The 16,562-nt window shown below is 35.3% G+C and overlaps 1 protein-coding gene and 1 pseudogene across 2 annotated transcripts in view; one reads left to right on the forward strand and one right to left on the reverse strand.

Moving 5' to 3' along the window:
• Positions 1 to 16,216, forward strand: part of ZNF451 (zinc finger protein 451) — an 86,290-nt gene extending 70,074 nt beyond the window's left edge. Inside the window, exons 14-15 of the mRNA XM_081094145.1 lie at positions 4,216 to 4,284; positions 15,488 to 16,216. Coding sequence (XP_080950271.1) covers positions 4,216 to 4,284; positions 15,488 to 15,534 — 116 coding nt within the window. The 3' untranslated portion in view covers positions 15,535 to 16,216. The remainder of the gene's footprint in view (positions 1 to 4,215; positions 4,285 to 15,487) is intronic.
• Positions 2,324 to 2,907, reverse strand: LOC308521499 (high mobility group protein B1-like; annotated as a pseudogene). Its single transcript has one exon. The product of its transcript is annotated as a high mobility group protein B1-like (transcript).
• Positions 16,217 to 16,562: the final 346 nt, after the last annotated feature.

A 16,562-nucleotide genomic window follows, 5' to 3' on the forward strand; every position in this document is an offset into this window, starting at 1 on the left:
AGCTATGATATATAAAAATACTTATATCATTATAGAGATATTTTAGAATATTAATCTGTCTTAATTAACACCGTTGGCCCCCTTATCCTTCATTAATTTTATTTTATAATGTACTTCACTTTTTAAAAAATTTGCCAAGATACATGGATCCTAATTAGAGGAGCCAGGTAGAGACTCTTTTAGACCTTTTACATTTTTCCCCCACAAATATATGTTAATTAATTTAAGCCTCATGTTTCAAAGGTGCAAATATCACTTGTCACATAAATGTTGTTTCAGAGAAGAGTAAGGAAACTAACCTTTATTGAGGACCTATTATGTGCCAGCTATCAAGCTAGCTGCTTTTTATATTTGTAGTGTTAGAATATGTTTAAAGAACTTCTTCCACATGTTGTTTAATCCTCTTTGCAACATTATGAGTGATGTGTTAAGTACCCCATTTTATAGATGAGGAAGCAGGGGTCCAGAAAGCTACATGTGGACACATGTGTTTTTACCCCCCATCAGTATCACCAATACAAATGCCTAATTTTATGGTATAGAGAGACTCCAGTGTGAATTATTGTCTCTCAACATATCCTGGAAGAGTGAAGATAATGAGAGTCTTTCTGCCGCAGTCTGACAACATTTGCAGAATCAATTTGGTAAAGACATCAAATAGAGGTGTTTTGTTTTTTTAAATAACATTCAGGAAGATGTGGGATTTTGTTTTCAGAAGATAAAGAGATTTGATTTTGGATTCTGGTAATTAAAAAAGTAAGCTGATTATATGTCAATCATAGCCAAGGGAAGTGATCAGCATTATAAGATCCCTGGGATCTTTTGTCTCATAATTTAACAAATAAGCCCCATTTTCTTTTCTTTTGACTGTAGAAATGCAATCTCAATGTGATGAGTGCATGCTGAGTTATAGAAGCCATGCAAGCACCACTTTTCATTTACCTTGTATGATGTTGCTCCCATGCTTATAATCATTCTCATAAGATGAAACGACTATGCTTCTTGTTCTTACTACACTGACCACACATTTTAAGAGTTTCTTGTTTGGTTTTATTTTCCAAAGTGTTAGATTATTACACCTACCTTAGACAAATGTGTTGATTGAATTTCTGAATTACTATTTTTTACTGTTTCATTGCTTATATAAAAAATTTTGTGGGCTCTTAATGATCTGTTTATATAAAAGAACTTGACCATATCTTGTGGCTTAGTGGAAGAACATTAACTTGATTAATGTCAGATTTTCTTTTTAAAGACGTTTTATATATTTAATACTTTATCATTCTTACATAAATTAAACATCCTCTTTGCAATTTTATGCAAAGTATTACCTAGAATATTTTTTTTAAATATATTTTATTGATTTTTTACAGAGAGGAAGGGAGAGAGATAGAGAGTTAGAAACATCGATGAGAGAGAAACATCAATCAGCTGCCTCCTGCACATCTCCCACTGGGGATGTGCCCGCAACTAGGTACATGCCCCTGACCGGAATCGAACCTGGGACCTTTCAGTCCGCAGGCCACGCTCAATCCACTGAGCCAAACCGGTTTCGGTGAATATTTTTTCTGAGGTAATGCAAAAGTGAATTTGAGCATAGGCTGTTTGTTATACTAGTGAATTCAAGTTGAGAACACAGTTTACTATGCTTTAAGAAAATTCTTGTTGAATCTGAATACTCTTCTTGGTCTTTCTGGTTTATGGACCTAGGACATTGTTGTATCTACTTTGTTGTATCTACTTTCTTTGGGAATGAATGGGGTTAGGTATTAAGCATAGGTGGTATGTATAGAATCATATCTGTTACATAGGTTTTAAAAGCCTTATTAAAAGTTGAACATAAAAGTTCACTCATGCTATGAAAGTACAGATGACTGAAGTAGCATCAAGCTCTATGGAACAGGCATTATGTAAAACAATGGTTGAACTTCATTCTAAAAGTCTACCTGCCTGTTGTTTCCTCAGCCTGTTAATGAAATTATATGTTGTTTCTTTGGACACCATCTCTAAAATCTATATGCTGTAATTCTGTTCAAAGTTCTGAAAATAGGATAAAATTCTCTACTACTGGTAGAGCTGATTGAGGAGAGGAAATCATTTTTAATTTTTGCAAACTAGTAACAAACTAAGCTTAGTATCAAGCGTTCAGAATGTCAGCAGCAAAGCATTCAGAATGTCAGAATGCCACCAGGACCAGGGCTATCTAAAGACACATGTAGTGGTGTGTTAAAAGAGACACTATACAGTTTAAAAACAAATTTTACACAGCCCTACATTTCGATTTAAGAAAAGGGGTGAATTGTATATAAGGGGGTTAAATGCTTCATAGACGAGGAAAAAAAATGCTAGAACCAACTGATTCATCTTCCTCCTCATTCTCTTCTTCTTCCTTCTTTTTCTTGCTTTTTTCAATCAGGTTTTCCTTTAGCTTTGAATGCAGCAATATCCTTTCCATGTTTCAGTTTAGCCACCTTTGTTTTCATCAGGCTACTTGTCACCTCCCGCAGTGTTACTTCACACCTCTCCCAGCTTCTTTGCAACATCACCAATGGAGGCCAGGAGCTCTCCTTTTGTTTTGGGATAATATTCAGAACAAAACAAGAGAAAGGCCAAAGGAGGCCTCTTGGGTGCTTTGGGATCTTTGAATTGCTTTTTGGTTTCCCTTTTAGGAGAGAGACGAGTTTTCATTTCTCTTTTATAATGGGCCTGTCCACCTTTGGCCATGCCTTCAAATTTTCCTTTCTCTTTAGCAGACATGGTCTTCCACCTCTCTGAGCACTTCTTAGAAAATTCTGAGAAGTTGACGGAAGCATCTGGGTGCTGCTGCTTGTGCTCCTCCAGGCAGGTTTGCACAGAGAAAGCAGATGACATTTTGCCTCTCGGCTTCTTAGGAGCCCCTTTACCCATAACTAGTCACTTTTCCTCAGTGAGCACAGCGTCTCCCAGTGCCTGTCCTGCTCACGCTTGACCCAGCACTGTCTCTGTGGAGCTCATGTCCTGCAATGGCTGCAATGATGAATTGTTTAGACCAGTTAAGACATTCTGCTTTTGACAGGCCTTGACTTTGAATTATGATAGCAGAAAGCTTGGGTATTTTATCTTTGTACCCAATGTTTTAAACTTAATTTGTTATTCTTCAAGTTGTAACTGTAATGTTTTATTTTCCTAAAACATTGCTTGGAATATTTGAAGTATCAGGTGCATATAACAGAATGTAGAAAAAGCAATAGTATTTTTGCTGGAATGGCAAAAGATAACTTCTAATAACAAGTTTTTGCAGCAAAGGAATATAAGGGATATGCAGTGATTTTTATTTATAAACAATTACAAGTCTTTAACTTTTAAATGTATATTTTAAGTTTTTAAATATTTCTAGAGAAGCAAATATGTCCATTTGACTTGTATTTAGGTATTTAAACCCTGTTGCCATCATTCTGAGCTATATACAGGGTGGGGCAAAAGTTGGTTTACAGTTGTTCATATGGAAAATAATTAAATAATAATACAAGAATAAATTGTTTTGTATACTCACAACTATAAACTTACTTTTGTCCGTGTGTGTGTGTGTGTGTGTGTGTGTGTGTGTGTGAATGTAGTTAAAGTAAAAAGCCAAATATTAGGTCATTGATACACTATGGTTCAAATTTGAAGTGATGTTGGCAATATCTGGTCAGTCATATCATTTTCATAAAGCCTTAGCTCTCATTATAAAAGCATATAAGACAGGAGTAAGTTTGTCCCATGCAGAGGCATTGTTAATTCTCTGGTTTCTATAGAGGTGAATGCATATGATTTTCAGAATATAGGAGAATTTTATATGGCACCAAGGTTGTCAGATGATTTCATGCAAGTGAAACTTTGGAGTTTACTGGTATCTTATAATTTAGTTTTTTTAAATACTAGAATTTTCTATTCAATAGCTATGTTAAAACAATTTTTTCAAATAATTCTTTGACTATAGAACTAAAATTGAATTGCCTATTTCATTAGTTTTTATTTTATTCTTGATTTATGTAATGTAATTTGATAATCATTTAAAAAAAATAAACAACAACAACAAAAATAAACCTAAAGGGAAATTGGTGTTCTAATGGATGATAATTAGTAAGCATGGCTATGGGAGAAGTCATTGATAAATGTTGTTTGAGAATACATAAATTATGGCACAATAACTTCTTCAGAAATTCATTTGCATTTATTGATTCTGCCTTATAGAATGTGACAGTGATGACAACCTGGGTATAAAAAGTACTCCAATGGAAGAAGAATTCAGATCCACAGAAGGTAACCTAATGGAATAATTAATCCTTTCCCTTCTTGAGTGTATCTCATCTGGTTTTTTATTTTCTCCTCTCATCTGTTCATTCCCCCTATTCCCTCCTTCCCCTCAGCTTAAAAATAGTTATTTCCTCATTCAAAGGATAGTTTGCATTTTCTCATGTAAGATGATTTAGGTGTAATACTAATTTAGGAGGCAAGAACAAGAATCAGCCAATTATGGCCCTTGGACCAAAGCCAGTTCACTACCTAGTTTTTAAATAGTTTTATTAGAATACACTCCTGTTAAGTATTGACTGTGTTGTGGCTATTACATTGCAAGAGCAAGGTTGAGTAGTTGTGACAAAAACAGTATAGACTATCCCCCATCCCTGCCATAGCCTAAAATAATTATTTTCTGACCCTTTGCAGGAAAAGTTTGCTAACCCCTGGGCTTAGAGAAAATTTTGATTTCCTAATTTTTACTTTGAGTAGATTAAAAGTTTTATTAAAAGTTTTGCAGAACTATGAAAGCAAACTCTTACGTCTAAATATTAATGGGCTGTTTCTATAATTAATGGGCTGTGTCTAAATATTAATGGGCTGTTTCTATAATTAAAAATTTTCCCTCTTTTTAAAGGAAAATCTACATATTTCCTTTCACAGGTTAAAGAGAACTTTACAACAAATAATTTACTGACTATACCACTATTTGTCTATGTCATATGCCCATTTTTTTACTTTGGCTTTTCCATCATATACTGATTTTAAATAATCACAGGAATAAATGAAACAACGGATTTTTGAAAATACTTTAAGCTTCACTGATACTTTACATTGGTATCTTCGACATAAAGGACAACAGTAGGAGTGAGAATGTGGCAGTTCGAACGTACGGAGGGAAATGTGGCTACACAAGCACACACAGTGGCCTAACTGATTTGTTTTCTGTGTATTTGCTTGATCTCTCATGTAATGAAATTAGTTTGAGACCATACTAGAGCTTTGTACTCTCAGGAATTTGGGAATCTGAGTCTGGCAGTGGAGTTGATTCATCCATTTAATGAAGTAGAAAATGAACCTCTCTCTTGCAGCCAGAATTACTGGTTCAGCAAAGTAAATCTGCAGCCTAATTGGAAGCAAGCTTTTTGACAAGTTGTTATCCCCATCTTGGTCTTTCAAAGGACTAGCTTAGTGCATAGCAGCCACATAATAATGAGTTAAACAAATGAAAGAACTTTTATGATTTTTAAATAAAAACTGCTAAGTTATTTATCAAGGACATTACAAGATAAACATCATTGAGCATCTACATAGTTCAGACTTTGCAACCTTTATTTGCCACACACACCAGTCCCATAGAAAATGCCAGACAAAATTATAACTTTTAAATAGCCACATTTGGGGAGCCTTTACAGTTTTGTGGGCTCCTAGCTAATCCAGAAAATTCTGAGATGTATAAAAACTGAATATGTATCAGAATTTCCAGCATAATCTATGTAATGTATTATATGGTTTGGAGATTTGGAGAGGTTTTACATTTTTGTGATTCCTTAGTTTGAAAATGGATTATCATTAAAGGATGAAAGAGAAGGTACTTTATACTTTTAAGTAGTTGCCTAAGAAAAATCAAAAGGGTGTTGTTATGGGTGTGTTGTCTTTCATTTCTTGCTGCTATACATATATTTTATTGTATATAATGATTATATACATTATTATATTTATTATACATAATAAAAGTGAGAAGCGTACAGTGTTCCATGTAAGTTAAGGAATCTGATCTCCTCTGCACTCTCCTCTAATACCCTTACTTTCCCTTCTTCTTTTACCCAACAGGAACTAGCTCAAATGTTAACTCTTAGGTTGAATCATATATAATTATTATTTGTGTAAGCAATTTTGTATGGTCAATGCCTCTCCTAAATTTTCCATCTTTAGAGAGCGCTAACTCCTGCTTCCTCTAGGCTCACTCTGTACCATACCAAGTGGCTTTAAAAAAATTTTGGTCTGACCAAAGCCAGCATGGCTCAGATGATTAGAGCGTCTTCCCATATACCTAAAGGTTGCAGGTTCAATCCCCAGTTGGCACACATATAGAAGGCAACCAGTAGATGTTCTCTCTCACATTGATGTTTCTCTTTCTCTTTCCCTCCCCCTCTCTCTAAAAGTAATAAACATATCTGTGTCTCTCATCTTTTTTGAACTATGAGCTCCTCAAGGGGTAGTAGGATCATGTTTTATTTACCTTTATTTCAACAGCATCTAACACAGTGTTTGGCACTAAATTGAATGAATAAACTTATAAGAAACTTAAAGCATGTTAGAGCTGCCAAGACTCATCTCTCTGTAATTGGATAAGGGAAATTAAGACTGAGGCCATTTGGTTGGGGAGAATTTAGTTGATTTTGCTAACCTAGTACCATGAAAGCAAAGTGATGTTCTGGTCCAGACCTGATAGCAAAACTCAAACAAAATAAATTCTCAAGTCTCTCTTTCCCTTCCTAACACAACACTGTAAAATACATGCCTGACAAATGGTGGTAGAAGTCAGGATAAATTTGCATGTGGCTTTTTACCTTGGGGAAAGGTAGCTCCCCTATTCCCATCTGCCCCCGCCATGACTTGTCATATTTTTTGTTTTCTCAATAGGCTAATCAGTCTCTGACTACCCAGGCCAATCATAAAGATAGTAACTTTTTTGTATACCAGATAGGAAATAGAGCCCAAATAGTGTGGTGAACAGTGCAGATTTTGGACTTGGGCTGCCTGGGTTAAAACTCAGCCCTGCCACTTATAAGTTATGTACTATTGGGCAAGTCACTTAACTTCATTTGTGTCAGTTTCCTCATTTAAAAAAGGGAATACTGCCCGAGCTGGTTTGATTCTGTGGATAGTGTCGGCCTGCGGACCAAAGTGTCCCTTGTTCGATTCTGGTCAAGGGTATGTCCCTCGGTTGCAGGCTCCTCCCCAGCCCGGACCGGACCCTGGTTAGAGTGCATGCAGGAAGCAACCAATCGATGTGTTTCTCTCACATCAACATTTCTCTCTTTCTCTCTTCCACTCTCTCTGAAAATCAATGGAAAAATATCCTTAGGTGAGGATTTAAAAAACCCCCACACAAAATAAAAAAGGGAATACTGGCATACCTATTTTATTAGAATAACTTGACACATGGTATTGATTGCTATGGCTATTATTGTGATTTTGATCATTATTATTATTATCATCATTACTCACCAAATCTGAGGTTTGCTTTGTAAATAAGCCTACTTAACAGAGGTATTCTGACTCAAATCACTAAAATAGAAAGAGGACAGCATCATGTGTGTGGTTGCCAGTGCAAAACCGCCTTTCTGTAAATGTCAGCAGTTTGCCTTAAGAGTTCCTTCAATTAATAAGTTATCAATGTAATTATTAATATTATAATATAAATAGTAAAACACCATATGTGGCCAGTTTAAAGACCAAAGAAAGGCTAAGAGAGTAGTGTGTTCATTTTTTGATTCAGTTAATGTTTATGAAAAATTTAATACTTTTGCAACTGCTCTTAATCTTAAAAATTTGTAAAAGGCAAAACATTCATTTTACATAAAAACTTAGCTCTCTAAACCAGCAATTTTCAACCTTTTTCATCTCTGGCACACATAAACTAATTACTAAAAATCTGTGACACACCAAAAAACTTTTTTTGCCAATCTGATTCCGCCCCCCCCCCCCCGCCTCCCCCCGAAAAGCCATAATTTTGTTCCATTCACACCAGAGGGCTATTGTGTTGGCTGTTGTCATTTTTTTATTTGACAACCTAAGGGAAAAGAGGTCAGTGCCCCTGACTTAATAGGTATTGCATGTTTTAAATTTTTTGCAACACACTGGTTGAAAATTGCTGCTCTAAACATTAAGTTATTTGCCTTCAGATTCACAGATTCAAAGTGATTGGGGCATGACTTATATATAGGTCTTCTAATTCCTATTACAGTATTCTTTTTTATTTCCATAATTACCTCTCTTTCAAAGAGAATGAAATGAAGCCAGAGACAAAGGAGATAAGGAGAAACATAGACTTAGCCACAGAAAAAAACAAAGACATACTTCCTACAAGTGTCTTTATTTGTTCATATAGCTTCAATTACTGTCTATTGTTCTTTTGTTTCAATCTGAAGGGTTTCTGTTAGGGTTTTTTTTAGGGCAGGTCTACTAGTAGACTCACTTAGCTTTTATTTATCTGGGAATGTCTTAATTTCTCCTCCATTCTTCAAGAATAGTGTTGCTGGATATAGACTTTTTTTCCCCTTTTCTTTTAGTACTTTACTACAACAAAATGTAGTAAATATGTTAGTAAATATGTTAATCTCACTGACTTTTGGCCTCCATTGTGTTTGGTGAGAAGAGCTATTAATCTTATTGAGGATGTCTTACATGTAAGAAATTGCTTCTCTCTTGCTGCTTTTATTTTTAGCTTTTGACAGTTTGACTATAATGTTGTCTCAGTGTGGATCTTTGAGTTTCACCTGCTTGGAGTTTGTTGAGCTTCTTGGATATATAGATTTATATCATTCATCAAATTTGGATATTTCCCCCCTACTTAAATTTGTTAAACGCCTGTAATGAATTTTTCATTTTAGTTATACTTTTTAGCTCCAGAATATCAATAGAGAGAAATTATGAAATAATTATGAAATAACATTTTTTTAATAACTTTGTTTTCCTGGTTTCCTTTGTCCATGGTTTACTTTATTGCTTACAACATATTTAAGTTTGTTGATTTAAAGTCTTTGGCTAGTAAGTTCAATGTCTAGGCTTCCTCAGGGAAGTTTAACTCAGTTTTTTTCCTCTTTAAATGGGACATACTTTCCTGTTTCTTTGTATTCTTTGTGTTTTTGTTGTTGTTGAAAACTGGGTATGCAAATATTATAATGTAGTACTTCTGGAAATCTGATTCCAGAGTTTGCTGTTCTTGATTATTGAAGGTTGCAGTTTTCCCAACCATTTTTGTAAAAACAATATTCTTTGTCATGTCTGGTCACTGAAACCTCTGTTCCTTTAGCGTGTGTTCAGCTAATATTTTGACAGAGATTTCCTTGAAGACCAGGAACTGAAAAAAAAAAAAAATCTCTCCCGTCTTTACATATTGGCATGGTGTTGGGGCCCCTCACTGAGCATACAGTGAAAGTTTAGGGTCTCCTGAGCATGCACCCTGTCCTGAGCATGTGCCTGGCTTCATAAATTCCTCAGTACACATAAGTGCTTTTGAATGCCCTAATTTCTTGGAGAAATTTTCTTTTTTTTTTCTTTTTTTTATTTTATTTTATTTTATTTTATTTTTTTAATTAAATCTTTATTGTTCAGATTATTACATTTGTTCCTCTTTCCCCCCCCCCCCCCATAACTCCCCTCCTCCCAGTTCCCGCCCCACCCTCCGCCCTCACTCCCCACCCACTGTCCTCATCCATAGGTGCACGATTTTTGTCCAGTCTCTTCCTGCATCTCCCACACCCCTTTCCCCCCCAAGAATAGTCAGTCCATTCCCTATGTCCCTGATTCTATTATAATCACCAGTTCATTCTGTTCATCAGATTATTTATTCACTTGATTCTTAGATTCACTTGTTGATAGATGCATATTTGTTGTTCATCATTTGTATCTTTACCTTTTTCTTCCTCTTCCTCTTCTTAAAGGATACCTTTCAGCATTTCATATAATCCTGGTTTGGTGGTGATGAACTCCTTTAGCTTTTCCTTATCTGTGAAGCTCTTTATCTGACCTTCAATTCTGAACGATAGCTTTGCTGGATAAAGTAATCTTGGTTGTAGGTTCTTGGTATTCATCACTTTGAATATTTCTTGCCACTCCCTTCTGGCCTGCAAAGTTTCTGTTGAGAAATCAGCTGACAGTCGTATAGGTATTCCCTTGTAGGTAACTGAGTTTCTTTCTCTTGCTGTTTTTAAGATTCTCTCTTTATCTTTTGCTCTTGGCATTTTAATTATGATGTGTCTTGGTGTGGTCCTCTTTGGATTCCTTTTGTTTGGGGTTCTCCGCGCTTCTTGGACCTGTAAGTCCATTTCTTTCACCAGGTGGGGGAAGTTTTCTGTCATTATTTCTTCAAATAGGTTTTCAATATCTTGCTCTCTCTCATCTTCTGGCACCCCTATAATTCTGATGTTGGTACGCTTGAAGTTGTCCCAGAGGCTCCTTACACTATCCTCGCATTTTTGGATTCTTTTTTCATTTTGCTTTTCCGGTTGGGTGTTTTTTGCTTCCTCGCATTTCAAATCATTGACTTGATTCTTGCGCTCCTCTGGTCTGCTGTCGGGAGTCTGTATATTATCCTTTATTTCAGTCAGTGTATGCTTAATTTCTAGTTGGTTCCCCAATATAAGATCGAGGGTCTCATTAGTTTTCTTGTAGATCTCATTAAGTTTATCGGCGGCTTCTAAACAGTTCTTGAGAGACCTTAAAAGTGTGGTTCTGAACTCTATATCTTCCATTGACAATTTTGTCCTGTTTCTTTGTCTCTGCATTTTTTTATGCTTTCTTGGTGCACCCCCTAGTGGTCTTTGTTCGCAGTCTTATAGTTAAATCTTGATTGTTTGTAGCTAATTCCAGGGAGGGTTTGACCTCCAGGCCAAGTGGCTATGAGAATCAGCTGTGTCAGCAGTGAGAGAACTTCTGTCCTCTAGGGAGGTGCTAATCTGGCGTTTGCCTGAGGCTATCCGGCAAATGCCTTTGTGCAGGGCTTGGGCGGGGCGGGTCACACAGGATCAACAGGGTGGGCCGGAGAGAGCAGTTATGGCCGCTCTCAGTCCTGTCCCCAGGGGCTCTGCCTCTCTGAGTCCCAGCAACGGCTGCAAACCTCGGAGAGAAAGCTGCACTCGCTCTGACTGAAGCCAGACAGTCCCGCTTCTCCCGTTTGAGTCTGGGTCCCTAAAGACTCGCCTGTATCTGGAGCTCAGAGTCTGCGACTCCCTCCCGATTGAAAACGCCAACCGCGCCCTTCGCCGCCAGCCCCGCGCACTCCGCACCTCAGAATTTGACTTCAGCACTGCACCTCCTCTGAGTGTCCGTATGCGTTTCTCTTTCCTCCTAGTTGTAGGACTTCCACTCAGCCAGCGTTCCTGTGGTTCTGGGTGATGTCCCTTCCGTTTTTTGGTTTCACTTTTGAAGTAGTTGTTCAAAGCAGCAAACTCCGGCGTTAACCTATGCCGCCATCTTGGTTCTCCCTCCTAATTTCTTGGAGAAATTTTCTTAACGGCTTTTCCTCCTAGGTATTAAACAGTCTCAACCATAATCTTTTGCCCAGTCTGTGGGTTTTTTTTTAACCTTACAATGTTGTTGTGCAATGCCTGCTTCTTTTCTGTCCTGAGTGGGTTCTGAGCTAGACAAAATAGAGATGAATGCCTTATGTCATTCCTTCAGGTAGCCCCCAGACAGATTAGAACACAAACACAATAATTTGTGAGTAAATTCTACTGTGCTCCATCTGGAATAATGGACTAGGGTCCCAAACAAGGAGGTAGTGGGGAAAAAAAAAAGGCAAGTAAAAATGCCAGTATCTGCTTCATTGCTGTGAACCTTTAAGTGTTTTCCAGACTTTTGACAAAGTTGTTTCTGATGGTTTCTGCTTGCGTTTCAATGTTTCTGTGCAGGGATGGATTTTTGGAGCTGCCATTTTGTTGAATTTACTCCCAAGACTGATTTTATCTCTTCTTTAAAAGTTTTATAGAATTCACTGGTGCAACTATCTTGGGTGGAGTTTATTTCTAGGAATTCTTTTATTCTTTTAAATAATTTTATTGATTTTAGAGAGGAAGAGAGAGAGAGAAACATCAATGAGGAGAGAGAATCATTGATCAGCTGCCTCCTGCATACCCCACACTGGGGACTGAGCCCACAACCCTGGCATGTGCCCTGATTAGGAATCGAACTACGACCTCCTGGTTCACAGGTTGATGCTCAACCACTAAATTGCTAGCTGGACAATTTCTAGGAATTCTTTTCCTAATAATTCTTTTGCTAATAAATTTATTTTCATATATATATATATATATATATACATATATATATATATATAAAATAGACAAATATAGTATTCAGATTTTGTGTGAGTTTTGTAGAATTGTTTTTCAAGAAATTTACCCATATTACCTAAACTGTCAAATGTATCAATGTAAAGTTATTCATAATATTCTATTACATATTTTTATTTCTGTAGGATTCTTTTATATGAATATTTGTGTGCTATTCCAGTGATATTCAGTAGATTAGATATTCTAGCTGGTTTTATTTTTCTTCAGCCTAAAGAGATGCAGTTTTGCTAGTAATGAATATTCTGATTTCATTTGTATGAAAACATCTTTATTTTTCCTTTAATCTTGAAGGACATTTTCTCTGACTTTAGGATTCAGGTTGACTAATACTTTTCCCTTCAGCTCTTTAAAAATGTCATTCCATTGTCTTCTGGCCTTCATTGTTTTTTTTTATGATAATCACTCTAACTTGCGTTATTATTCCCCTATGTATAGCGTGTCTTTTTTTCTTTTTTCCTTTTGCTGCTTTCAATATTTCCTCTTTGTCCTGGGATTTTAGCAGTTTTTAAAAGTCTCTCTAGGTGGAGTTGTCTTTCTATTTATCATGCTTGGAGTTTTCTTAGCTCCTTGTATCTGTAAGTTTATAGGATCCCCCTGTTTTTAGAAATTTCCAGTTATCATTTCTTTACAATTTTGCCTCACTTTCTATCTCCTTTTCTTTTGGAACTCCAATTACACACGTGTTAGACAGCATAAATACACATCTGTTCATTTTTTCCCAATCTTTTTTCTTCATTTTCAGTAATTTCAACCTTCCCGTTTTATTGACCCTTTTTTCTGCTGCCTCTAATGTTAAACCCACCTAGTGAATTTTCCATTTCAAATATTGTATTTCTCAGTTCTGAAAGTTCTAGTTAGTTCTGTGTTTTTTCTCATAATTTTCATTACTCTATTGAGGTTTTCTATCCATTTATCCGTAAGTTCGTGAAAATATACTAGTAACTTTGCTAATATCTTTTTCTGCTAATCCATACATCTTAATTATCTTAGAGATTAGTTCTGTTTACTGTGTTCATCATAGTTGGACAACAAGGCATGGTCTATATTCTTTTATGTTTGAATGCCTTCAATTAACATTGTTTTACAGATTCATCCAGATGTTAGCATATAGTTTTGGTTTGTTCATTTCCGATACCTGTATATTCTATTTTATGTATATATCACAATTTATTTATTACTTGTAGTCATTTGGTTTGTACTTTTCAGATAGTATAAGTAATACTTAAATGAACATTCTTGTACATGTCTCTTGGTGTACGTATGTCCACATTTCTAGTAATATATACCTAGTTGCTTATGTTCAACTTTAGTAGGTAATGCCAAGTAGTTTTTCTAAAGTAATTGTTCTAATTTCTTTTCTTACAGTAGCGTATATGAATCCTCATTGATCTAAGGTTTCACTAATCATTGAAGTAAATTAGTCTTTTTAATTTTAGTTAGTGATGGGTACATACTGGTATTTCTTTGTGGTTTTAATTTCTATTTTTTCTGCTGAGTTATATTTCACTACCATTTTGACACAATGTTTTGTCAATGCCTTTTCAAAATTTTTGACAGTTTTCTTTTAGATTATCTTTTTATTGCTTTTTCTGGGTTAAAAATCTTTCACTTCTTTCTGGGTACACAAGTTTCATGTATTGCACATATTTTCTCCCACTCTATGGTTTGCCTTTTTATTCACTTAATGGTGTCTTTTGATGAATAAAAGTAATTTTAATACATTCCAAATTACCATTCTTTTTCATAATATTTTTTGATACACCACCATTTATTAAATTAAAACGACCATCTTTTCCCACCATTCTGTAGTGCCACCTTTATTATAAATCAAGTTTCCATATATTTATGGAAATTGTTTTTGAGATATCTAAGCTGTTCCTTTGGTCTACTCATCTATTCTTGCACTAGTGCCACACTCTTAATTACTATAACTTCATAATGAGTTTTCATATCTTTATAAATCTTGTCATTTTAATTCTCCTTGCTGAGAACCTTTTGGCTTTTCTTTGTACTTCTTCATCTCTCTGAATTCATCTGAGGGCAAACCACTGACCTAGAACCTAGGTTTAACTTAAACACAGTATATACCAGCTTATAGTATTTTAAACTACAGACAACATAACACCAGTGTCCCAGCTCAGGAAGGTATGTATAGCTGCATCCTAAAGGTATCACTGGTCCTATGAACCAAGTAGGCTTTGAGAGGCAATCTACTGGGTGGGATAAGATAAATCTAGTATAAGAGGCTAAGGAAAGCTAAGAAATTGACACCTAATTTCACCCTCCTGGTCGTTAACATCATTCTCAAGGAGGAAATGGAGAGACCTGTGAACCCCAAAATGTCTCTTGTTCACTACTGTATTTCTGTGCCTGATATACAGTGGGCATTTAATAATATTTGTTCAATAAATGCATATGTGTATCTATATATATTAAAGGCTAATATGCAGATTGTCTCCTCGGGAGTTCGACTGGGAGTTCGATCGCTTGCTATGATGTGCGCTGACCACCGGGGGGTGGCATGGAACAAAGAAAGGCCCTGTCTGGCAGCCAGAAGGCCCCGATCGGCCCTGATTGCCCCTGATCGCCAGCCAGGCCTAGGGACCCTAACCGTGTACAAATTTTGTGCACCAGGCCTCTAATATAATATAGGCTTCTCAGAAGACATTATATATGTAGCCATGAGTTTCACTCTTTGCCTTAGAGACTAGGAAGCTTAAAACAAATTTTAATGGCCTGTGAGATTTTACCATTTCATGGTTTTGCCTATTTCTATTTTGTCATATATGCATTACATCAAGTCTTTTTGGAAATAAGTGCATGGATTTTTTTTAATGTTTAGTGACTACCTATCAGTGATTTCAGAGATTTGTTAACTATCTACATTCCTAAGTGGAAAAAACTTGAAAGTTCCTTAGCACATTAAGTTCATATATGTTATAACTCAGTTTGAGGTTATATCCAGGTTCTCATTTTCTGAAATATTCAAAGTTTATGGAGAAACTTCCAAGTTGTTACCATAAGTTTCTCCATTTTGATTTTCATTTACATCTTTAAAAGACAGATGTAGTTGATGGGACTTAAATAAAGTACGTGTTTATTAGTTTTCTGCCCTAAATATTAAAATTCTCTGTTTTTTAATGCAGATGTAGAATTAGAAGAAGCTATTAGAAGAAGCCTTGAGGAAATGTAATTAAAGATATTACCACACAGCATCAAGTAGCCTTGAAGATACTCAGGATAATGAATTCTTGAATTTGTTTTCTAAAGAAGGCCAGCAATCTACTAACTAGTACAGATGTATTTGGAACACTGCTTTTTTTGCTTTCTCATGTTCAAAATTTTATATTTGCTTTGTATTTTTGTGTTTTTTTAAAAAAATGTAGAGGAATAAAATACATGTTAATACAAATATATAAACTATGTATTTTATTAGAGGTATGACAGTTTCCCAGTTAACTTGGAATTCCTATATATTTAGGTTACAAGAATTGAAAAATAGAAAAGCTCTTGACTATTGTTTATATGTTTCCCAAATAGCATTATTTCTTTACTTGTACAGTATAGGTGATTCTAGTTTATTTTTTTAGGAGTGAAAATGAAAATAAAGCTGCCATAGGTTAGTTTTTCTGTAAATTCTACTTCTCATGTGGCACTAATCTATGTATATGATTACCTCTGATTTCTCTGTTTATGATTATTAGAAGACAGTAATAGAAACTAATCGAGGAAACAGTTTAAAAGTGTTACGAGCACTGTTCTTTGTAGGTTTCACTCAGCGGTGTAATTCCTGCTTTACTTAGAGAAGCACATTGCTGGAATAAAAAGAATACCCTAATTTCTTTGAAATAATTAAAAAGAAACCTTTTCTATTCCTTTTACCTGCTTAGACTTTTATGTGACTTGCATTACCTACTGTTTAAAGGGAATGTTGTCAAAATACTTGCATAAAATTAAACTTATTTTTAATAATAATAGTCTTTTTTATATATTTGTGTAAACATAATCTTTAAAAAAAATAATGTTCCAGGTCTACTCAGGAATAATCTTCCTTAACCCTTTAAAATTTTTATTTCATATGTATCTTCATTTTTTTATTCATTAAATTGTTTTCAGTTTCCTATGTTTGGTATTTAATTTTTAAATGTTGAGGTCCCCATTGTGAATAAAATATCACATAATTAGACTAAGAAGGGTTGTTATACTGTCTTTATATATATG

This window comes from Myotis nattereri (assembly GCF_964212035.1).
Source record: "Myotis nattereri genome assembly, chromosome: 6".
NCBI classification, from domain to species: domain Eukaryota; kingdom Metazoa; phylum Chordata; class Mammalia; order Chiroptera; family Vespertilionidae; genus Myotis; species Myotis nattereri.